The following is a 26,276-nucleotide window of genomic DNA, read 5'->3' as shown; positions in this document are numbered from 1 at the left end:
AACCGTTACGGACCTATGTAAGTGCCTGTGTTGTTTTATATGTGCACTCTCTCTCTCTCCATCTCTGTCTATTTTCTTAAGATCGCCCACTCCAGTTTACCTTTTGCTCAAGAAGATGTCAATCATCATTATTCCTTATGACATTAACACCTTCGCTGCAAATCAGGAAGGAAGCCCAAAGTTTAAAGGGACACTAGCGGAGTAGCTCGTTCTCTTGCTTTTGTCTTGCTTGCCTTTCTGCTCTTTCTGCTCTGCTTGTGTGATTTGCTGTGTGTTATGTGATATAATGTTGATTTAATTTTAGATTTGTTTGACTTTTATTGATTTTGTTCTTGTTTCAGTTGTGGTATGTTGTTACCGTTTTATGTACTTATTTCATGATCCCTGATCATTGGTTTCTGTATTCCCCTTGGAATTGAAGAGGTTAGACGTCATATACCTCGCAACACACAGAAAACTCCACTGTCTGAACACCAGTTTAGAAGTGAGCACCACTCGCTGTAAGGTTTCTATGTATATTTTTGGTTGGAAGTATAGTCTAGGTGTAGTGTGCAAATGCTGAAGATGTTTTGTTTGTTTATTTTCTATTAGGTAGTTTAGAGGGTAATTTTCAGCCATTTTGGGGTTTTTGTTATATTGCTTTCTTTTATTTGAGGCTGCTTGAAATCCTCTTTCCCTTAGTAACATTAATTAATTTAATCTTTCTTTTTTGAAATACTTCAACTTGCACATAATATTTTGCTGTTTTTAATTCTTTTTACTTTTGTAAGTAATTGCACTTATTTTTGTCATATTTGGTTGTCGGTTTGCTATTTTGCCACCAAGTCTCATCAAATTAAGTCACATCAAAATGTTACCTCTTTAACCCCTAGAGCTAAACTTTAAAGTCATAACAATAACATAAAGTTGAAAAAATGACATGAGTGGGCAAATGCATAAAGAGCAGAATAATTTAAAATCATGGGGTTAAAGTTTGTCAGTGCTGATGGCAAATGAAAAAGTATTGTTTGCCTTTATTAGTAATAAAAGCAATGGGTATAATACTTTTGTATACATTTTAATGAATTAGTTTAAATATTTACATCTGATTATTATATAGACTTCTATCCATATTACACATAACTGAAAGATGACGGCAAGCAAAAGGAAGAATTCAAGCACAGTGTGTTCATGCGCTGCCACTCTCATCATGGTCAAAATAAAATTCCTGCCTTAAACTCAGCAGATAAACAGAAAAACTAATTTCCCTATTCCAATCTTTGAAAAATGAAGAATATCGGCCGATATATCTACCATGATGATATATCGGTTGAGCACAAGACATAAGAAATTGCAAATGCAACATCTTTGTCAAAGAACATGTTTACTTATATATCACAGAATATCATATGCAAAAAGAAGATTTACTGTACTTGCCATTAATATGAAGCTTCAACTCTTCACTTTTTCTTTCAGTCACTGATTTTCTCATCAGATGTTTTCTTATACAGCTGTACACTCCTGAATGACTCACTTTTGCTGAGCTGATTGAAAGTGTGTTACCAGATAACGAAATTTCTTCCTTCGGATGCTGCCATTCGTAGCCCCATTCATTTGAATCTCCAGCAACTGAACACTTCAGAGTCACTTTTTCAGTTTGGTAAAAGGATTTCCATTCAGACACTATTGACAGTTTTGGCTGAGGTGGTTCTGCATAGATAAACAGAAGAACAGAGAGATAATACACATCCTAATATAATAACTGAACTCATTTGTAGAATGTAATCTGAGACATTCACAGAGGATATTTATTACTATTATTATTAATATTATATTTTACTGTTATTCTTTATGTTTATTGCAAAACCAACATTTAATAGTTCAGTTAAATACATTCTAATGTTAAAAATTCAGCTCTTCAGACGAAATGATCAGCTACATCAGCAATAAATATGATCGCAATGAAGGAGTTACTACACTGTAAAAAATGTCACTATTTTAACAGTAAAAGTCTTTACAATCTACAGTAAAAACCTGTTAAAGGATTAGCAGGTAATTTCTGTACAAAATACGGAAAATAGCTGTAACAGATCTAACCTTTGTTTCCGAGAAACTAATCAGAGTGTCTGAAATCTCACCACACACCCTAATTCACTAGTTCCTAAATTAGTCAATTAGTTTAGTCCACTATACAGAGTGAATGACCACAAATGAGTGAATTCAGACACTGATGAACAGCTGCTGCTAACAAGCACAATCACTGAAGGAAAGAACGAGAAATAAAACTACAGATGCCGTCACATACCAAAACAACTGAATTAAAACAGAGAATTAAACAACTCCATTAAATAACAGCATTAGCAGCTTCACTGATTACAGTTTGACTTCAGTTCTGTCATATCTGCAAAGAATATTTGATAATTAACAGAGGTTTATATTTTTTATTGATAATGTTTTATTTGACCTCATCATCATGGAGATCAGAGGCTGCTTTAGTTGGGCTCTTAAACCTTTACTTGTTTATCTTAATGTTTCTCTAGCTGTTATAACTGTGTTTCTGAAACTCATCAGTTATGGCAAAAAAAGGCAATGGAAAAACCATACTGTGAGTACTTAATCTTTACAGATTTAAATTCTAGTATTTTATAAGTTAAGCCATTGATAACAGTTTTATTTAAAATTGTTTGGGAAATGTTACAGCTTCCAATGGAGGTTCAACAAACAATTATCAAGGAATTAATAAGAAATTAAAATTTATTTAGCCTCATTCACAAAATCCTGAGATCTCCAGCAGTACATTAAGACACACAGACATCAAGAATCAGGATATGAACCCCAAACATGGTTGCTAAAAAAGGCTGCTTATTTTATTCACGCTGCAATGCATGCTGGGTGCCAGCATACTGTAGTACAAAAACCCCAGCATGCATTGCAGCATGAATAAATTATGCAGCTTAAAGTTCTTACAATCTCTTTGTTTTCCTTTATTTTATGTTGTTTTGGGGGGTAATATTTCAGTAGGTTGTTTTATAGTGTTCTGTGTTGATTTTTATTTTTTGTTTGTCACCATTATTAAGATTATTGGCATTAAGTTCTGCCATATATCAAACATTCTCATTGTGAAATGTGTATTTAGACTTGTTCAAGTGGTCAAGTGGTTTCATTTACATATGTTTAATTCGTTTCTCACTTATAACTAACAAGATATTCAATGAGTGCACAAGCAGGTGAGGGAGGTTTTAATGTCATAGTTAATTTTATCAGACTTATTATTGTTTTTTTTCTATTGGCTTTTCATGCTATATAAATAGTGTGATTAACACAATTAATTATAGCAGCCAAGATAAAAACTAGTGTCAGAAGAACTAGTTGAAGAGCCCAACTAAAGCAGATTCTGTCCTCCATCATGGTGACTTCAAATTGACAACAAAAATTTCATGAAGAGCTTTTGTTCACGTGACAGAAATAAAGTCAAAGGTCAGAAATAAGTGAAGCTCCTGATGTTTGTGTTGTTTAATGATCTCTGCTGAGATCTTGAGAATTGATTATTTTATTGTGTAATTATTTTTATTTGTATTATTTATTTTATTTAGAGTTTTATTCTCAGTTGATTTCATCTTTGGTTTTGGCTGTAATTTGTGTTTTTCTTTCCTTCAGTGATTCTCCTTGTTAACAGTTGTTCATCAATAATTCTCAATCCTCCTTTAATTAGACACTTAATTATCTCATTAACTTCATCACTGTCTGAGTGTTCAACCCTCTGTAGTGAGGACAGTGAGGAGTTTGCTCTGGGATTTGAGGGGCTATATGTGTTGGATGAAAAATACAGACTGTGGAATGTAAATTCTGTAAACTGAATTTACGACCGTAAAATGTTAAAAACAGTAGATTACTGGCAACCACAGCTGCCGGTATTTTTCTGTTAAATCAAGAACAAAAAAAACTGTAAAATACTGTAAAACGTTTACTGTGTCACCATTGTGGAGGATAGTAATTGTGGAGGTGCAAATCCTAGATGAACAGAGTAGTTGATGTTATGCTGCATCTTCTTTTGTTTAAATGTAACTGTGTAGTTACTAATGCAGAGAAAATCTATTTGCTAATTGTAATCACACATGAACACATTAGTGCATTGATTGACTTTACATTTTTGTGCACTAAGCTACGTTTTTGTAAACTGAACGTTGTATCAGTTCATGAAATACGATTATTTACCGTAAATTATAACAGTTCTATAAAACTTCCGTATTTTTTACAGAAAAATTCTGGCAACCACAGCCGCTCCATTGATTAAATACTGGAGAAATGACAGATGTTTAGGAGTGGTGTGAAAATCCAACACAATCTCACAGCAATTCATAACTTTTTGATTTAGTGGCTAAAGCTGCGCTCACACTAGAGTTTGATAATGTGAAACTCTTTCGTGCGGCAATGCGAAAAGGGGCGGGATTAAACAACATTATTATACATTAAAAAAAGCGAGCGATTGGTCCATGTTTAAAAGTTCTGTTCAGAGAGATCATGCTTTGATCCTCAATTGGTCTCACGCAGTCAAGTGATGCAATTTCGCAGGTTAGAGTTTACCAAGCTTGAACTTTGCACCACAGCGACCTGCAAAACTTGACATATGACCTTGCGTTTCCGGTCTGACGCATTCGCGTGCATATGAATGGAAGTCTATGGGGAGAAAAGGTGACGGCAGCTTAATTCGTATGAATTCGTATGATCTAATTCGTACAATTTAGTACGATTTGCTCATGCCCCAATGATGGTTGGGTTTAGGGGTGGGGTTAGGTGCCACGCCTCCTTTTTAAAATCGTACAATTTCGTATGACTGAACTCGTACAAATTCATACGAATTAGCCACTAAACTGACAAAACGTAAAATACTTACATTTTCTCGTGAGATCAGGCTGGAAAATCTGATGGCTTTCCATTAATTTGACATAATCACTAACATTGGTTTGTTTTTAGTGATGTTTAGACTGTGATTAAAATAGTTCAGTTGGATAATACACAGTAGAACAATTCTAAACTGAAAATTCCTGTCAGAGGCTACTCTGTAAAGTTGACAACACAGAACATTTTGAATGGTTTGCTTTTTACTCTCAAGTCCACTGTAAAGCACACTTATCTGTGTGAAAAGGCATCCTATAATATTCTGCTTTCCATCAGTCTCAAGTTAGGACATTGTTAAATTAAAACCCCAAATCATAAAAAGTTGGAACAGTATGGAAAACACAAATAAAAAAAGAAAATAGTGATTTCTAAATTTACTTTGACTTGTATTTCATTGCAGGTGTTATTATGATTTCGTACAAACGCAGCATCCTAGAAAGGTGTAGTCCTTTAGAAGCAAAGATGGGCTAATGATCGCCAGTTTGCCAACATATAGGTGAGAAAATTATTGAACTGTTCCTCAAAGGAATATAGGAAGACATTTGGATATTTCACCTTCAACAGTGCATAACATCATTAAAAGATTCAAGAAATTTCAGTGCATAAAAGACAAGGGCGCAAGCCTAAGCTGAACACCCATACCTCTGATCCCCACTACATGGGCTCAAGACTACTTTGGCAAACCTTTGTCAAGTAGCGCAATAGGTAATAAACTGTACTGTGGCAAAAGGAAGCCCTATGTTGACAGTGCCCAGAAGCGGCGTCAATATCTCTGGACTCGGATGTATATGGGATGGATCATCACATTTTTGGGGAGAAATAGACGCCGTGTGCTCCAGACTAAAAAATAAAAGGATCATAAAAACTGTTACCAGCAACAAGTCCAAAAGCCAGGGTCTGTCATGGTATCAGGTTGTGTCAGTGCTCTTGTGGCACTTCTGTGATGGCATCGTTAATGCTGAAAAGTACTTATCAGAATCAGAATCAGTTTCATTGCCAAGTGTGCTTCACACACACAAGGAATTTGTTTTGGCTACAGAAGCTTCCAGTGTACATAAAGTGACAAGTGACAACACAAAATAAATCTGAAAAAATAAAATAATAATAATAAAAAATAATGAACATTAAACAGATGCGGTTAGTGAAGAAACCTGGATGTTGAGTTGTATGTACAGATTGTTATAAATATACAGGTTATAAGGTGCTGTGTACAAGTGCGTATGAGAAAGTATTGCACATATTTATTGCACAGTAGGGGGATATTTAACTGTTCATAAGGTAGATCGCCTGAGGAAAGACACTTTTCCTGTGTCTGGCTGTTTTTGTGCTTGGTGCTCTGAAGCGCCGACCAGACGGTAACAGTTCGAACAGGTAGTGTGCTGGGTGTGAGGCGTCCAGGGTGATTTTGCGAGCCCTTTTACTCACTCTGGAAGAGTACAGTTCTTGAAGTGTAGGAAGGGTTGTGCCAGTGATTCGTTCAGCAGTCCGGACTATTCGCTGTAGTCTACGGAGGTCGGTTTTGGCAGCTGAGCCGAACCAGACGGTGATTGAAGTGCAGAGGATGGATTGGATGACAGCTGAGTAGAACTGTACGAGTAGCTCCTGTGGCAGGTTGAACTTCCTCAGCTGACGAAGGAAGTACAGTCTCTGCTGGGCTTTCTTCACAATAGAGTCTTTATGAATGTCCCACTTCAGATCCTGAGAGATGGTGGTGCCCAGGAACCTGAATGACTCTACTGCAGCCACAGTGCTGTTCATGATGGTGAGTGGGGGGAGTGCAGGGGGGTTTCTCCTGAAGTCCATTATCATCTCCACTGGAGCCAGCTGCTCCACCTCCTGTCTGTATGCAGACTCGTCACCGTTCTGGATGAGGCCGATAACAGTAGTGTCGTCTGCAAACTTAATGAGTTTGATGGAGGGGTCTTTTGCAGTGCAGTCGTTGGTGTACAGGGAGAAGAGCAGTGGAGAAAGAACACATCCCTGGGGGGCCCCAGTGCTGATGGTGCGGCTGTCGGATGCGATTTTGCCCATTCTGACTAGCTGCTGTCTATTTGTCAGAAAGCTGGTGATCCATTGACAGACAGATCTCCGAACAGAGAGCTGGGCCAGTTTGTACTCAAGCAGTGATGGGACGATGGTGTTAAAGGCAGAACTGAAGTCCACAAACAGAATCCTTGCGTAGTTCCCTGGTTTGTCCAGATGTTGTAGGGTATAATGAAGTCCCATGTTGACTTTATCATCCACAGACCGGTTTGCTCTATATGCGAACTGCAGGGGGTCCAGCAGGGGTCCAGTGATGTCCTTCAGATATGCTAGCACCAGTCTTTCGAATGACTTCATGGCCACAGATGTTAAGGCCACAGGTCTGTAGTCATTGAGTCCTGTGATCTTTGGCTTCTTCGGGATTGGGATGATAGTGGAGCGCTTAAAGCGGGATGGAACTTTGCGCTGTTCCAGTGATCTATTGAAGATATGTGAGAAAATGGGAGCCAGCTGGTCAGCGCAGGTTCTCAGACAGGCTGGTGAGACACCATCTGACCCTGGTGCTTTCCTTCTCTTCTGTTTACTGAAGATCTAACGCACATTATCCTCACTGATCTGAAGAGCAGGGGGGGAGAGGAAGATGGCTGGAGGTGTTGATGACTGTGTAGGGCGATGGTCCGGGCAGTGTTGATGTGGTATTGATGGCCGTGTAGGGAGATGGTCCGGGCTGTGTTGATGTGGTGTAGATGGCTGTGTAGGGAGATGGTCCATGCTGTGTTGATGTGGTGTTGATGGCTGTGTAGGGAGATGGTCCAGGCGGGTGTGAGGTGTCTGGTCATAGGTGTCAAATCTACAGTAGAACATATTCAGCTCGTTTGCAATATGTTTATTGCTGTCGATACTGGGGGATGGTGTCTTGTAATTAGTGAAATCTTTTAAGCCTCTCCACACTGATGCAGGGTCGTTAGCTGAAAACTGGTTTTGCAGCTTTTTGGCATAGCTTTTCTTAGCCACACCAATCTCCTTTGTCAATGTGTTCCTGGCCTGATTGTACAGGATCCTGTCACCACTCCTGTAAGCATTCTCTTTGGCCTGACGAAGCTGTCTGAGTTTTGGTGTGAACCATGGTTTATCATTGTTAAATGACAAGTAGGTCCTGGTAGGGATGCATAACTCCTTACAGAAACTGATGTATGATGTTACAGTCTCTGTGAGCTCGTCCAGATCTGTGGCTGCAGCTTCAAAAACATTCCAGTCAGTGCATTCAAAACAGGCTTGTAAGACCTGCTCTGTGTCGTTGGTCCATCTCTTGACAGTCCTTAATACTGGCTTAGTAGTTTTAAGTTTTTGCCTGTAAGTTGGTATAAGATGAACCAGGCAGTGATCGGAGAGTCCTAGAGCTGCTCTGGCGACGGAGCGATATGCATCCTTTATTGTGGTGTAGCAATGGTCCAAAATGTTATTGCCTCTGGTGGGGCATGTAATGTGCTGTTTGAATTTAGGCAGCTCATGTGTGAGTTTTGCCTGATTAAAATCCCCAAGTATAATAAAAACAGAGTCCGGGTGTTGTTGTTCTGTCTCTGTGATAAGATCAGCCAGCTGTTGCAGCGCAGTACTCACGTGTGCTTGCGGTGGAATGTAAACACAGACGAGAATGAACGAGGAAAACTCTCTTGGTGAATAAAACGGCTTACAGTTAATGAAAAGCACTTCCACATCAGGACAGCACATCTTCTTTAACACAGACTTTGAAGCACAATATTCTGCCGCCTTTTCCAGGGATGCCCATGCATATTTCAAGAAGACAACGCAAAACCACATTCTGCACACATTATAAAGTCCTGGCTGCAGAGGAAGAGGATACAGGTATTTGACTGACCTGTCTGCAGTCCCGACCTGTCTCCAATAGAGAATCTGTGGCTCATTTTGAAGGGCAAAATGCAACAACAAAGACCTCGCACTTTTGCCCAGGTTAAAACTTTGTTTGTTAGAAGAATGGGACAAAATTACACCTAAAACACTTCATCACTTGGTGTCTTCAGTCCCTAACCCTTTTTCAAGTGTTTTGAAAAAAATGGCAACATTACAAAGTAGTAAATGCTACTGTCACAACTTATTTTAAAATGGGTTGTAAAAAACAAAATTGGAATATGTGTTTATTAAAAAAATCAAATCAAAACATTAGGAACAAATTAAATAACATGCGTTGTATTGTCTGCAATAAAATATATGCCAAATAATATTTAGAACTCACCTCTTTCTTTTTAAATAGATTTTTCCATACTGTCCCATTTTTTTCTGATTTGGGGTTGTAAATTAATTTTTTTTTTTTTGTGATTATAAGGCTGAAATGTTTTGCAATCCTACTGTACATGCTCCAGGTTTCTTTAGGAAAAAAACACTGCAAAATTTGTTGATCATTCAGATAACATTAAGATATTATTCGATAAACTAAATTTTTGCATTTATTTGTTTGTTCACAATAATGTCAAAACATTGTATCTATGCAATGCAAATTAATGGAATGAATACGGAGTGGCTGAAGTCTTATTTTTGCTGACCGCTAAGAGAGCTAATGTTTGCTTAATGCAGTTTTTGTTTTATTAATTATGGAATAATTATGCAATCTACTGGATGCACAACTTTGATTTGTGCTGTGAATAAAACCACAAAACAATCATTGGATTCATGGTTATTGTCAGCAAGTGTGTCAGACAAATTTGTTTACCTGCTTAGCATTTGGCAAAGACATTTTCAACAGTTTTCAGTCTAGTCTAGTTTTTCTAGACATGTTGAAACTTTTAAAAACTAGTAAAATGCAACAAACTGAACAAAACAGAGGACATGTTTGCATATGAACCCAACTGTAAACAGAACATAAACACTTTTAATTATGAATGGACATAATATTGACAAGACTGATGAATTTTCTCAAAGTTACCTCTCAAAAAAGTATAGAGTTTTGTTTTAAGTATTTATACAGGTAGATGTACGCTACATCCAAAGTGATTGTTTTTTTGAGCTCCTATCTCTTTATTGTCTGTTTTACTAAGAAACCATGATTCAGTAAGAGAACAGTTCAAATGAATGTGAATCAGTTTAGACTCTTGTGAATCAGATGCAACTGTGACCCTGGACCTTAAATCTAAAGTCTTAATTTGCACATGTATGGCATTGCCAACAATCAAAAATGATTAATTTCTCTTTTATGCCAAAAATCATTATGATATTAAGTAGACATCATGTTCCATGGGAACATTTATTAAATTCTCCTTTCATAAATTGATGGCAAAATGATTAGCCTATACTGTGAAATATGTATTTTTTAAAATATTTGTCAAGTGATATTTAATGGAGCAAGGGCATTTTCACAATATTTCAGATTATGTATATAGATAGATAAAGTCTTAACTGTTTTATTTTGGCCAGTTGTAATTCAAAAAAACAAAAACATTTTAAGGTCAATATTATTAACTCCCTTAAGCGTTTTTCCCCAATTGGCTTTACTATTGTTTTACAATGACTTGCTTAATACCCTTTACTTGCACTTTAAGCTGAATACTAGTATCCTGAAAAATATCTAGTAAAATATTATGTACTTATAATTTCAGTCAGTGTGCCCATACTACAATGTGCATGTAACTGAACAGCAAGAGCTACTGATCTAACCTAATTTGGGCATTTAATTTGATGTTGTTATTTGTAGCTTAATAGATTCTTGTTCATTATCAATTATAAAAAAATTATATTAATAAGTCATTTATAATTACACAGTAGCAGATTGTTCCAAAGCAACTGACATTAAATTGTTGTTTTATAGGAAATTGTCTTAGTAAATGAGCTTTTTAGAATAGTCTTCTTTATAGGAACACACCTACAGTCATAAATGAACAGTGAAAAATATGTTCTACAGTAAAAATGACCATAAGGAGGTAAATGATGGACTTACCTAGAACTTGCACTTCTAGAGTCTCACTGTCCACTGTGAAGTCTCCTCTCTTTGCTTTGCAGAGATATCCACTAGTGTCAGCAACAGATGCTGAGCTGATAGTCAAGGCTGAATTTTTGTTTATTTGCTTTGATTCTTTGACTTTATACCAGCTGTACTCCCAACCAACACCAGTCATACTACAGTCAAACTGGATTTTCTCTCCAGTGTAGAAGGGCTCAAACCACTGATGTTTTCTGATGTCTGGTTGTGGTGTCGTACCTAAGATTTACAGTGGCAGAATTAGAGATAAAGGAAATAAAGTGTGGACCAGTTGGGAAACTGACATGGACAATTATCTGTTAATCAGCTTTACTTGCCTTCAACAAGAAGCTGCAATATTTCACTTTCTTTTGTAGTCACTGGTTGTCTTGTCAGATGTATTCCTTTGCAGGTGTAGGATCCTGAATGAATCGCTTTTGCTGAGCTGATTGAGAGTGTGTTTCCAGATAAAGAAATGCTTTCATCATTAGGAAGCTGCACTGCATCTCTGAGCCATTCATAGCTCCAATCATTTGAATCTCCGTCAACTGAACACTTCAGAGTCACTTTTTCAGTTTGGTAAAAGGATTTCCATTCAGACTCTATTGACAATTTCGGTTGAGGTGGTTCTGCACAGATAAACAGAAGAACAATATTACAGAACTGGACATTTTCTGACTTAATGTCTAGGTCAAAGGTGTTCAAACTCGGTCCTGGAGGGCCAGTGTCCTGCAGAGTTTAGCTCTAACTTGCTTCAACACAACTACTGAAGTTATTATTATGCTAGTTGGAGCTTGATTAGCCAGTACAAGTGTGTTTAATTGTGGTTGGAGCTAAACTCTGGTCTAGACCCCTGGTCTAGATCAATGGTTCTCAACCCGTGGGCTGTGGCTTACCCAGTGGGCTGTGATGGTAGAAAAAACTTAAAATGTTATATATTTTTTAAATCATTGGCAGTTTATTCAGTTAAGACAGTTAAGGGTCTTTCAACTGAGCAAGTTATCAACAAACCACAACTATATGATTGCAAATTCCCCCAATCATGTTGAAATGCTTGTTTTTCTGATCAAGAACATTTGAAGTAATACAAATTCATATACCAAATGCTGCCATCAGTATGCCACATTGCTTAAGCTTATCATAAATGTAATTTTTAACAGAATCACTGTTTGGAGTATCTACTCTCTCAGAAATAAAACGTACACGAGCTGTCACTGGGGTGGTACCTTTTTAAAAGGTACACATTTGCACTTGAAGCATCCATATTGGTACCTCAAAAGTATTAGTAACTAAAAAAAAATGAAGAGGAACACTTTTGTACCTTTTAGGTACTAATATGTACCCTTGAGGTATTAATATGGACCTTTTAGGTACAAATTTGTTCCCTTTGTAAAGGTACCACCCCAGTGACAGCTCGTGTACCTTTTATTTCTGAGAGTGTTCTCTTCCTTAAAGAAGTCCATGACACAGTTTTAACTAAGCTGACAATTCTTAAATATACCTTGAACTGAAATATATGACAATGCATTTTTACATGTTTATTACAGTGTTTCTGTAATAAACACCAAACCAACCATTTAACACTGAAGTGTATAATTGTTTAATGGTTGCAAATTAAATCAGTACAACCAAAAAAGTAATTCCCAGACAATTACATTTTTTCTTTGGTGTAGAATTTTCACGTTTAGCATGGCTACGTTTTTAGAACTAATATATCACATCTGCATAATTTTGTCTTAAGCTGAACACAATTAATAGGTTTAAAATATAATGTAGAGTGCTTAAACTTACCATGAATGTTGATTTGAACAGAATTGCTGTCTGGAGTCCCTACTCTCCCTTGAATACGTCCTTTGCATTTATAATCTCCAGAATCCTGATTATTTGCAGACTGGATATCTAATTGGGATTTAGTTCCTTGTTGCTTCTCACCACCTTTAAACCATTCATAAGTCCAGTGCTTTCCTTGAATCTCACACCTCAGACTGACCTTTTCAGTTGTGTAGAGAGCTGTTCTTGTTGGTTTAGACAACATTGGTGTTGGGATGGCTACATGTGGCAAATAGACATTTAAAAACATAAATCTCTCAAACAGATACACAATTCTGTAAGTCTGATAAGTCTTATGCAATCTGTTTTTGAAAACAACATCTAAAATATAAGTGTGCTTATTGTTTTTAAGAAAGCATTTGTTTGAAACATCAAGTTTGAATTCAAGCTCAACGGATACAACTCTTGTGCATTTAAAGGGTTAGTTTGCCCCAAATATTAATAATAATAATAATGCAAATATTATTAATAAACATAATAATAATAATAATTACTTATTTTCATGACTTTTCAATTCCCTGAGACATTTGTTCATCTTCAGAACACAAATGAACATAGTTTAGATTATATCTGAGTGCTCTCTCTTTGAACATCTCGCTGTTTATAGAGAATGAGAAAGTTCTTGATCTCTCATTTAAAATATCATAATTTGTGTTCCCAAGACGAATTAATGTTTCATGGGTTAAAAAGACAGAAGGGTAAACATTTAATAGCACTATTTTCATTATTGAGTGAACAAACCCTTTAAAGATAAGCAACAGTTTCTAAAACCGTCTTCAAAAGCAACAGATTAAATGGATAGTTCACCCAAAATGAAAATTGTCATCATTTACTTACCCTTCATTTTGTCTACCAGTTTATTTATTTTTTGTTCTGCTGAGCACAAAAGAAGATATTTTGAAGAAAGCTGGAAACCTGTGATCATTGACTTCCATAGAATTTGTTTGATATTGAAGTCAGTGGAGACATGTTTTCATTTTTTTTTATATCTTCTTTTGTGCTCAACCACCCAAAAAAAAATATTTATTTTTAAACTTGTGTGGTCCAAGTAAATGGCTCGCTGCTATCTAAGACTTTCTATTACATAGTGTGGAAACACATAGACAACTATGTGATTATATTTGATGCTGTAGTGTTTCAAATGTGCTGCTGATTTTTACATATACCTTGAAATGAAAGATATATGAATGCCACACAATTTGTCTTCAAAGCCAATACAGGCAATTATGGTTTTAATCTTACACTCTATCTTGAATAAACACCAAACCAGTCATTTAACACTGTTAAGAAACCAAGTGTAACCTATCATAGTTTGTGTGTTGCTAATATGTTAATCAGTACATACAAAGTTTGTTTTTGTAATTTGTTTGTTGTTTTTGGTCACATCAGCCTTTTTTTCCTACCGGAGATGTGTGCGCTTATTTTGCTTTGCTTAGCAAGTTCCCCATCTGGCGAACCCTAGAAAGCTTCTCTGAGGTCCCCAGCACCCGACTCGGTGGAGGAGCCGGTGTCTTCTGTACCCACTAATCAGGTTATCATATGTAGTGCTCCACCTGGATAGGGTTAGCCCATATTGTCACCGAGTTTCCCCATTTGAGTAGCAGGTGGACACCGCAGCCTCCTTCCCCTTCAGTACTGGCATGCTTCCCCAAAATACTGTCGTATTTCTAAAATCCCTAGACTATAGTTAGCTAGGCGAAAGATAATATACAACTCTTAAATTCTAAATTATTCCCATATTCTGGTAATGAAAGGGCCTGGAGACATTGGAAGGTTGTGCATTTGGTGATGTTGTGTGCTCATGCTATGCTTGGCAAACTTTTCACCAAAATGTGACTGGCTAAGCTGCTGTGGCATTTTGCCTACACTCTCCCAGTTGTGTCTAAGACACATGTCGAAGTTTCTGACCTGATAAGGAAGATCCTGGTTACATCTGTACCCCATGTTCCCTGAAGGAGAGAACAGAGACATGTGTCTCTGCTGCCACAGCATCTGGGTGTCCAGTTGAGAGCTGAGTGTTCGGCTTCCTTCAGCAGCTAAAGCCTAAACTATAAAGTTTATGGGCCTTATCATACACCTGTCGCAATACGGCGCAAAACATGTTTGCTGCGATGTGTTGTTATTTTAAGACTAGTGAAACACTAATTTTCCCCTTTTGCAACACATTGTTTAAATAGTAAATCCATTTGCGCCAGATTGTGGACCTCATGGGTGTTCCAGTCTTGAAAGGAGGTGTGTTAAGGTGCATTGTTGGTGCGTTGCTATTTTGAGAAACTAAAAGAGACTGTGCAATAGACCAGCTGAAATCAGGTCTAAAGTCCAGTGCAGAGTGCACTAGTTGTGCGCCTCGCTTACACATTAAGTAACACAGTAAAGGCTGATTTATACTTCGGCATCAAGCACACACTATGGCGCAGCCTACGCATGGTCATATAGCTGTCAGCGATGCTAATGTGCACCTCTCTAAAAATGTAACTACATGTCACAATGACGTGTAGTGCAAGCTCTGTGATTGGTTGGCTTGGTAGCGCTGACAAGTGTGGGCAGATGTGAGAGCCACGCGAGCCCGATGCAGCGGGTGTTTACAAGTGTGGAGTTCCATGAAGGAGCTCTGGATGGAGACTGCTGTTTTGTGTTTACCTTATTATTAAAGTTGTTGCACGTCCACCGATTCCAGTCTCAAATGAGCGAGTTTGAGCCACTTGTACATTAAGGTAGCATTCAGAAAAAACAAAACACCAGCGAAGAAACTCGACACAGAGGAACATAAACACCTACTGCCAGCTAGCATTTCTGAAGTGTTATTGCAGAGCAACACAAACAGCGCGGGGAAGTAAAAATGCACGGCTACGTGCATTACATGCGCTGTGGGTCATGTCGATCACTTGATGCAGAAGTATAAACCAGGCTTAATAAGCAAATATCTTTGCAAATGAAAAATTAAAGGATTAAATTATTACAAAAATATTTTTTCTACATAAATATAAAAACCACTTCCTCCATGCCTGCTTTATCTTGGGGGGCTTTTTTCAGTTTATTCATGACAACTTGCTTTTATATAATGTTATTAGTATTAGTATTTATTATATGCATATTTATATTTGTTTTATTAAAAACAAGCTTAGATTTGTCCACCTGTCAGGTTTTGGACCATATGGGGCATAACACGTGTGTTTGGATATAACTCCATTGTTTGACCACACTTCGTTATTATTGTTCATTTATTAGTTTGCTGGAAATTAGAACTGAATTTAGAAATAGTTTTAAAACAAATCTTTGCACTTAACAAATGAATTATGTAGGCTAATGCATGTCTGTGCATACAACACCACTTCCTTATCCACGAAAGGGAGAAAGAGAAAGTAAAGAGGCTGAATGGAGGATGCTCATTCTTTATCCTCGTGCTGCAGATGGTCTGTTTAACTGTTTTTTTGCTAGTGAAGCGTTCAGTTTTTCCACTTACAAAGTCTGCCGTGTAAATGACAAATGTGCCATGGCACGACACAACTGACTCTTAAAGGGAATGGGAGATGAGAGTCTGATTGGTTTATTCTCAAAACACACCCATAACTCATTAGGAGAATAAGCACAACTCTGTTAGACCATGTATTTTTCCGTCCCTAAAATAGCAAAAGAGGATTCGGACACGCCTTTAATGCCTTTGCGCCATGTGCTTTTAAAGTTTAGAACTTTCAAACCATACATCAACAGAAAGCATATTTAGTCTGCTTTCAGATGATATCTAAAACTCAATTTCAAAAAATTTATCCTTATGACTAGTTTAGTGGTCCAGGGACACATTTGGACAGTTCAGGAAAATAAAAAACCAGCTAAAAAGAATGATTCATCAATAATCAATGGGATAACTGCTTAATGACTTCTGAAATAATCTTCAGTTTGTCATTTACAAATACACTGTTGGAGAATCTTCCAAAGCAACTTACACTGAATTGTAATTATACTTTTATGCATTTCCTTGGAATTTGTCTGAGCCATTTCAAACTTAGTGACTGAACAGTGAAAAATAATGTATCTTCCACAGTAGAAATGACTATAAAGACGTGATTGATGGACTCACCTAGAACTTGCACTTGCACAGTCTCACTGTCCACTGAGAAGTCTCCTCTCTTTGATTTGCAGAGATATCCACTAGTGTCAGCAACAGATGCTGAGCTGATAGTCAAAGCTGAGTTCGTGTTTATTTGCTTTGATTCTTTGACTTTATACCAGCTGTACTCCCAACCAACACCAGTCACACTACACTCAAGCTGGACTTCCTCTCCAGTGTAGAAGGGTTCAAACCACTGATGTTTTCTGATGTCTGGTTTTGGTGTCGTACCTAAGATTTACAGTGGCAGAATTAGAGTTAAAGGAAATAAAGTTGAGAGCAGATAGGAAACTGATATGGACCAATACATACTGGTAAAAGCCAATGCAAATTCAACATCTTTGTCAATGACAGCCCTTGCCATTATTATTATTTTTTAAATCTATCAATTGTCTATTAATCAGCTTTACTTGCCTTCAACAAGAAGCTGCATTTTTTCACTTTCTTTTGTAGTCACTGGTTTTCTTGTCAGATGTATTCCTTTGCATGTGTAGAATCCTGAATTAATCGCTTTTGCTGAGCTGATTGAAAGACTTTTACCAGATAAAGAAATGCCATCTACATTTTTAGAAAGCTGCACTGCATCTCTGAGCCATTCATAGCCCCAATCATTTGAATCTCCATCAACTGAACACTTCAGAGTCACTTTTTCAGTTTGGTAAAAGGATTTCCATTCAGACTCTATTGACAATTTCGGTTGAGGTGGTTCTGCACAGATAAACAGAAGAACAATATTACAGAACTGGACATTGTCTGACTTAATGTCTAGGTCAAGGGTGCTCAAACTCGGTCCTGAAGGGTTGGTTTCCTGCAAACTTTAGCTCTAACTCCAACACTAATACCAGGAAGTTTCTATTACGCTAGTTAGAGCTTGATTTGCTACTTCAGGTGTGTCTAATTGGGGTTGGAGGTTTCAAAATAAATGTGTCCTCTTAACATGATTATTGTTATGACTTTTTGTTTTGTTGGTGAATCATGAGACAAATTAGACACCAGGATATGGCCATGGTTCAATACCTTTTTACTAAACACAACTGCTGACAATTTAACACATTTACAGGTAGCACACTCACACAAAATATATGAAAATTATTATGAGATGTTGGTAATATTGCAACTAAACTTTACCAAAACTTTAATATATATATATATATATATATATATATATATATATATATATATATATATATATATATATATATATATATATATATATATAATGGGAATAAGCTCATAATAATAGTAGGTGCATTCCAAAAATTAATGAATGACTGGCTCAGCTGCTGTGGCATTTGCTTATACACTTCCATTTGTGTCTAAGACACACATCAAAGTTTCCGACCTGATAGGGAAGATCCTGGTTATGTCCATAACCCATATTCCCTGAAGGAGAGAACTGAGAATGGGTATCTCTTTTGCTACAGCATTTGGGTGTCCAGCTGAGTGTTCGGCTTCCTTCAGCGGCTAAAGTCTAGACTATAAAGTCTATGACTTTAAGGTCTCCAACTATCAAACCATACATCAACAAAAAGCATATTTAGTCTGCTTTCAGATGATATATGAAGCTCGATTTCAAAAAATGTCTCCTTATGATTAGTTTAGTGGTCCCAGGGACACATTTGGACAGTTCAGGAAAATAAAGAACCAGCTAAAAAGAATGATTAATTAATAATCAATGGGATAACTGCTTAATGACTTCTGAAATATTCACATATTCACAAAGAAAATTATAATTTACTCAGAGTGCTCAAAGTAGGCTGTGTGTGTAACTGAACAGCAAGGAACCACTGAATTAACCTAATTTGGGCACGCATGTGTAGCTTTTTAGTTTCTTGTTCAACAATCAATTATTTTTTTTAAAAGTACTGTACATAATTCTCTTCAGTTTGTCATTTACAAATACACTGTTGGAGATTCGTCCAAAGCAACTTACACTGAATTGTAGTTACACTTTTCCTGTGAATTTGTCTGAACCATTTCGAACTTAGTGACTGAACAGTGAAAAATAATCTATCTTCCACAGTAGAAATTACCATAAGGAGGTAAATGATGGACTCACCTAGAACTTGCACTTCTACAGTCTCACTGTCCACTGAGAAGTCTCCTCTCTTTGCTTTGCAGAGATATCCACTAGTGTCGGCGACAGATGCTGAGCTGATAGTCAAGGCTGAATTTGTGTTTATTTGCTTTGATTCTTTGACTATATACCAGCTGTACTCCCAACCAACACCAGTCATACTACAGTCAAACTGGATTTTCTCTCCAGTGTAGAATGGTTCAAACCACTGATGTTTTCTGATGCCTGGTTTTGGTGTCGTATCTAAGATTTACAGTGGCAGAATTAGAGATAAAGGAAGTGTGGAGCATATAGGAAACTTACATGGACCACTACATACTGGTAAAGGCCAATGCAAATCTTCATCAATGAACAACTGACAGCCCTTGCCATTACTGTTTTTTTTATCTATCAACTATCTATTAATCAGGTTTACTTGCCTTCAACAAGAAGCTGCAATTTTTCACTTTCTTTTGTAGTCACTGGTTTTCTTGTCAGATGTTTTCCTTTGCAGGTGTAGAATCCTGAATGAATCGCTTTTGCTGAGCTGATTGAAAGAGTTTTACCAGATAAAGAAATGCCATCTACATTTTTAGGAAGCTGCACTGCATCTCTGAGCCATTCATAGCCCCAATCATTTGAATCTCCATCAACTGAACACTTCAGAGTCACTTTTTCAGTTTGGTAAAAGGATTTCCATTCAGACTCTATTGACAATTTCGGTTGAGGTGGTTCTGCACAGATAAACAGAAGAACAATATTACAGAACTGGACATTTTCTGACTTAATGTCTAGGCCAAGGTTGCTCAAACTCAATCCTGGAGGGCCAGTGTCCTGCAGAGTTTAGCTCTAACTTCAACATAACAACCAGAAAGTTTCTATTACACTAGTTAGAGCTTGATTTGCTAGTTCAGGTATGTCTAATTGGGGTTGGAGCTAACTCTGCAGGACATCAGGGCTGCGTCCGAAACCCGCCTACTACTCAGTAGGTACTGCATTTGAACCTAAACGTACTACTGGGCCGTTAGAAAAGTACATTTTATACAGTATGAATGTGAAAAGTATGAATGGAATTCGGACGTACTACATCCACCATTTTGTCATGGTCACGTGATCTACCTGCGTCAGTTGCGTCGCTTTACTCAAATTCATGAATTCAAAAGACAAGGGAATCATGTAATTAGGATGTCAAACTAAAAACAACTTCAAAGGTCACTAACAGCTTCACTGCGCAACAGTCAAGGCACAATAAGCAAATCCCAGCTAGGTTCATCATGTTTTTGGGTCCCCTTGAAACATTTCCATTGTGTTTCGTGTCATTTGCATGTGTTGTGAGAAATTGCCATTGTGTCGCCCTGTAAGTCATACAGTTCACCCAAAATAAAAATTCTGTCAGTAACTACACACCATTATATTGTTATAAATCTGTAAGACCTTTGTTTTCTTCTTTCATGATCTTTGAGAGCTTTCAAATTTCATCAAAAACATATTCATTTGTGTTCTGGAGCTAAATGGAGGTCTTGCAGGTTTGCAACAACATGAGGGTGAGTAATTAATGGAAGGATTATCACTTTAAAACACTGAGGATGTCTTGTTTGAGTGTTCCAATTATAATCAATACTAAAGCAGGATTGACAAAACATTGTATCTTTGCAAGAGTAAGGCCAAATCCAAATTTTCCCCCTTATCCCTCCCCCTTACCCCTTTCCCTCATTTTGCGTGTTCATGTGAAGGGGTAGGGGTGTCATTATTACACATTTTTATAACAAACACATGTTTTAACATATGGGAGCTCCCTGTTATGATAAGGCTCTCAGATTCGATCTAAAATGACTTAATTTGCATTCCAAGGACGAATGAAGGTCTGAAGGGTTTGAAATGACATGAGGGTGAGCAATTAATAACATAACATTTATTTTTATTAAAAAAATTTTAGAACTTTTAGAAAATATAGATTGCCAGTAAGAGACATTTTAGGATGGTTTGTGATTAGGTGTTATTACTCTTAATGTTTCACAGATTTAGGTAATAGTTTAAGCTCTAAAATTTTGTATGTCCTAATTTTAGAACTGACATGCCATTATTTTTAGAATTTTCTCCTAAACTGGCTAGTGAGGATATGTTTAGCTTTTGATTTATGAATATGGGCAAAGTAATAGTTCTTCAATTGTTAAAATCTGCAACCAAAATGAAATAAAGTGAGTCTTGTCAAGTATGGTTTTTACCCATACTCAAAATTGGTGCTCTACTTTTTAACCCATCCAAGTACACACTTTGAGCATACATCTGAAGCAATGGGCAATCATTAGGGGGTAGGTCATACCTGTCAACATTGTTTTTCCTGGCAGTTTCTCGAATTTCACACCCACCTCCCATTTTTCTGAAACTCCCATCATTTGTATGGCCCAATCACTTTTTGGCCATGTTTGTCAAGTTGCCAGATCTTAAATGAACCTCATCACCTTACACAATTGATAAAATATTCAAATTTCAAAGCATGTTTTACCGTAATCTGGCAACATACATTACAACCCAGTTGGTATGTTGATTTCTGCACAAGTGGTAGAAACGGGATTTGAACAGCAGCAGCAGCAACGTCAGTAGTAGTTGACCCTCCTTTTGGAATTTTGAAGACAAATATTGGCAGGTATGGGTTAGGTGCCTTGCTCAAGAGCACCTCAGCTGGGTATTGATGATGGAGAGATGATCTTTAATTCCTGCCCAGGCCAGGAATCAAACCAGTATTACAAGTCCAACTCTCTGACCATTAGGCCATAACTACACCTTTCAATACAGTAAATAACCACTGGTTTAACCACTGGCAAAAGAACGAGTTCTCCCCGTGTTCACGTGGGTTTCCTCACGGTGCTATGGTTTTTACACCTGATATTAGAGAGAAATAAAAATTACCCTTATTTGAACTCCATCATGATTTTAAACCTTTGTTAGTTTTTTCTTCTGTTGAACACAAAGGAGATATTTAGAAATATATATTGGTTGATGGTCAATTGACTTCCATAGTAGGAATATATATATATATAGCCACCATCAACCAGAAATTGTTGAAAAAGGATGTAGGTTTTGAATTAGGTTTTGAACAAATAAAGGGTAAGTAAATGATGACAGAATTTTCATTGTTGGGTGAACTATATCTCTTTAATGTGTTTAGGTCAATCTAATTCATTCATTATTTTCTTTTTGGCTTAGACCCTTTATTAATCAGGGGTTGCCACAGCAGAATGAACAGCCAACTTATCCAGCATAAGTTTATACAGCGGACTTCCAGCCACAACCCAACACTGGGAAACACCCATACACTCTTGCATTCACACACACACATACACTACGGCCAATTTAGCTCATTCAATTCAACTATAGCGCATGTCTTTGGACTGTCTGGGGAAACCGGAGCACCCAAAGGAAACCCACATGAACACGAGGAGAACATGCAAACTCCACACAGAAATGCCAACTGACACAGCTGGGGCATGGACCAGCGACCTTTTTGCTCTAAGGCGATTGTGCTACCCACTGTGCCACTGTGACGCCCCAATCTAATTCAATCTAAATAAAAGTGAATGACGCTAACACTGTGGTGTTAGAGAGACTAGCAGGGGGCACTCAACTTGCAGTCTGTGTGGGTCCTAACACCCTAGTATATCGATGGGGACTCCATACTGCTCAGTGAGTGGTGTCATTTGGATGAGATATTAAGCCAAGGTCCTGACTCTCTGTGGTCATTACAAATCCCAGAGGTTTAACCCCGACATCCTGGCCAAATTTTGCTCACTGGCATCTGTCCATCATGGCCTCCTAACCATCCCCATATCATAATTGGCTTCATCACTTTGTCTCCTCTCCACCAATAAGCTGGTGTGTGGTTTGCAGACTGGCGCAATATGGCTGCCGTCGTGTCATCCAGGTGGATGCTGCACACTGGTGGTGGATGAGATTCCTCCAAAAAAGTGTAAAGCGATTTGAGTGTCCAGAAAGGCGCTATTTATTCATTCATGCATTTTATTTTTGGCTTAGCCCCTTTAATTAATCTGTGGTCGCCACAGCGGAATGAACCGCCAACTTATCCAGCATATGTTTTACACAGCGGATGCCCTTCCAGCCGCAACCTATCACTGGGAAACATCCATACACACTCATTCACACACACTGCAGTCAATTTTAGCATATCCAATTCACCTGTACAACATGTCTTTACACTTGTGGGGGACACCAGAGCACCCGGATGAAACCCTCTAGAACACAAGGAGAACATGCAAACTCCACACAGAAATGCCAACTGACCCAGCTGAGGCTCGAACCAGCGACCTTCTTGGTCGAACGTGCTACCCACTGCACAACCACATCGCTATACAAATGTAAGGAATTATTATTACTGTTATTATTATTCATTCATTCATTTTCTTTTCGGCTTAGTCCCTAAATTAATCCGGGGTCACCACAGAGGAATGAACCGCCAACTTATGCAGCACATGTTTTACGCTGCGAATGCCCTTCCAGCTGCAACCCATCTCTAGGAAATATTATTATTATTATTATTATTATTATTACTACTACTACTAAATAAAGTTGTATACATGGTCAGAAAAATTTGCTTGTCTACTTTTAATCACTTCCTGAGGAATTACTTTCATATTGTAAATGCTAGTGTGGTCAAAAAGACCAGCTACTCACAGAAGACATGACTGTTGTGGGACATGCTGTGAGAAAGTTGTAAAATCTGAACATGATTGTCCACAAGAGACACAGCTGGACATAAGAATACCAGGTGGAAACAGTAATGAAACTAGGCTGACCACTTAAAATCAGATCACAAAAGATGCGTTTAATACCAGGTAGCAACTAAGGCCACACTCAAGTATTAAACAGACATCATACAGCAATATGAATATATTGTTAGTAAGCCTTTGCGACGGACACAGATGCTTACATTCACCTCTAAAAGCAGTAACATCTCTTAAAAGTGTAAAATTTAAAAGTTACAAACATTTTGAAGCAACAATCTTTCAAATGTTGTAAGACATCTTTAAGACAAACTGGCACACGTGTCTCTTATATTACAGTGAATTAAACATGCAGTTTTTTTTTTTTATTATTATAAAACAATAACAAAATTCTATATGATTTTCATTTACCTTTCAGATCTAATGTGTAATTATCACTTTTATCAGACTCCGAAGATTCCTTTTTTGCCTTGCATTCATAGTTTCCACTCATTTTTGCACTGAAGCTGCGCTCATGATGTTTAAGATCAATCGAGTCCTTGTACCAGTCATACTCTAAATCCGGTGGTCCATTAGAAACCTGACAGTGCAGAGTGACCGACTCTGAGCTGTAAAGCACTGTGTGAGGAGGATCCTGACTTATGCTGGGCTTGGGAATCGTAACTGGAGGGTCAAGCAAATGAACAATCCATAGGTTAGATGGACTGGTGACTCGTTACAATAAGAGTGCATTAATATTATACTTAAATTACACACAGACAATCAAACATAAATCTGTGACAGTGTGAAAAACTAAATCTAAATGAATACTGAATCAGCAACAAATGAGCATTCTATATGATACATAGATTAAATAATCAATTAATCATTGAATAGTGCGGCATTGTGCTTATGGGTTTTGAACTAGTTGGTCATGATACAAAAATACCAAACATGCAAAGCATTAGCTAATGATTAATTAAAGCAGATAATTGAAAGCTGAAATTGCATGCATGGATTTGACCCATTGTGATTAACACATCACTATAAATTATTAGGTAATACTATATGTTATTAGGGTATCATACATGATGACACATTATTGGTTGCTTAATCGATTATTCATATCAAATTTTCATTTGTTGCTGAAGCAGTATTCTTAACAAATGGTTTAGTTTTTTATGAGTTAAACATTGAATCAGGACTATCTGTGCATTAGAAAGCATGCAGTAATGTGTATCAGTGATATCGTATTGTGAAGTGTTACCAGTGAGCTGAATACACAACTGCATTAAACAGGTTTTTCAATGACAAAATAATCACTAGAAGTTCACAGAAGCAACCAGAAACCACCTATAGTATAAAAACAACTTACTTGTACTCTGAGGTGCTACTTGCGCAGACGCTGTTACTAAAATGTAAAACAAATATATAAAGTAGTAACAGTGTAGACACCAATGATTTTTATTGATTTTCTTTCCATTTATAATAATTAATACATATCAAATGACCTCCTACCTGTCAAAAGGACAATTATAAAATTTTCCATTTGCGGCTGCAGTCAAAGCTCAAGCTTCACTGAACAAAGCTGTTGCGTGCGTTCTCTGCAACAAGAAATGCTTCCTGTTGAAACCACTTTTAATGTTAACATGACAGGAAATACTGACGTGTCTTCCATTTCAAATGCAAAGCTGAATAAATGATCAGGTTGACTGATCTTTCTGAATCACTAATTTTCATTTTATTTGCAATAAAAGGATGTTAAGTGAACCTTGTGTGTTTTATTCATGAATTTTGTGTGTGAGAGAGAGAGTATGCCTGCAAGTTATAAAACAAACATTTTTTTTTATTTATTTTTTTATTTTATAGATATAGTTAAGCATCTGGGATGCAAAAAAAGTAACATACTATTTCTTTACTGACTATGTTGTCCTATGTACTCTTCTGGTTTCTGTTTGAAGCTGTGTGGGTGTGGTTATGTGCAACAATGTAGCAGAAATGTTGATGAATGCATTGTGTTATCTGAACTTCCCTTTTCTTTGTTTTGATAATAGCTTTGGATTCAAATGTCCTAAATGCAAAAGGTACTTTCTAGGCTTCATTTTATTTATTTATGTATTTATTTATGTATTTATTTCACCAGGAAAGTCCCATTGAGATACACTATCTCTTCTACCAGGGAGTCCTGGTCAGGACAGACAGCAAATAGGACAGAGTTATAGAGAAATATATATCACAACACAGTGACACAAACAAAAATAATATAAGTGAAGTTTATTTTATAAACTAATTTTGAGAGGATCACGTGCTTATGATTGCTTGCAGCCGGTCCCGCATTATTCAATTTATGATTCACCAATCAGACGATTCCTAAGCCACTATAAATACCCTAAGTTCTAAATAACAGCCATCTTTGTTTTGAAGAATCCCCCCTTCCACCCCTACTCCTTCTCCTTTCCAAGATGGGTGGCACGGTGTCCCAGTGGTTAGCACTGTTGTCTCACAGCCAGGGCCGGCGTGTCCATAAAGGCGACCTAGGCGGCCACTTAGGGCGGCAGAATAGAGAGGGCGGCGTCCGCGACACCTCCCTCACCACCCGCGTCCTTAGCAGTTATATCTATGCCTAGAGCGGCAGAACAGAGAGGGCGGCGTCCGCGACGTCCTCAGTTATATCCGCGACCAACCCCCCAGTCTTCAATTTCATCCACGACACTTCCTTCCCCCCCGGTCCTC

The 26,276-nt window shown here is 37.4% G+C and overlaps 1 protein-coding gene across 1 annotated transcript; it reads right to left on the bottom strand.

The window, feature by feature from the left end:
• Positions 1 to 1,384: 1,384 nt before the first annotated feature.
• Positions 1,385 to 25,148, bottom strand: LOC130216828 (roundabout homolog 2-like). The gene is made up of 11 exons (XM_056448710.1): positions 25,062 to 25,148; positions 24,919 to 24,954; positions 23,976 to 24,227; positions 19,266 to 19,559; positions 18,829 to 19,089; positions 17,184 to 17,477; positions 16,740 to 17,000; positions 12,623 to 12,880; positions 11,170 to 11,460; positions 10,811 to 11,071; positions 1,385 to 1,689 (listed from the first exon to the last, which is right to left on the bottom strand). Exons 1-11 carry the CDS (start codon positions 25,090 to 25,092, stop codon positions 1,385 to 1,387), a joined length of 2,544 nt encoding a protein of 847 aa, XP_056304685.1. The 5' UTR covers positions 25,093 to 25,148.
• Between the last annotated feature and the right edge of the window lie 1,128 nt (positions 25,149 to 26,276).

Source organism: Danio aesculapii, chromosome 23 (assembly GCF_903798145.1).
Source record: "Danio aesculapii chromosome 23, fDanAes4.1, whole genome shotgun sequence".
In the NCBI taxonomy this organism is placed as follows: Eukaryota; Metazoa; Chordata; class Actinopteri; order Cypriniformes; family Danionidae; genus Danio; species Danio aesculapii.
This window is presented reverse-complemented; position numbering and strand designations above follow the sequence as displayed.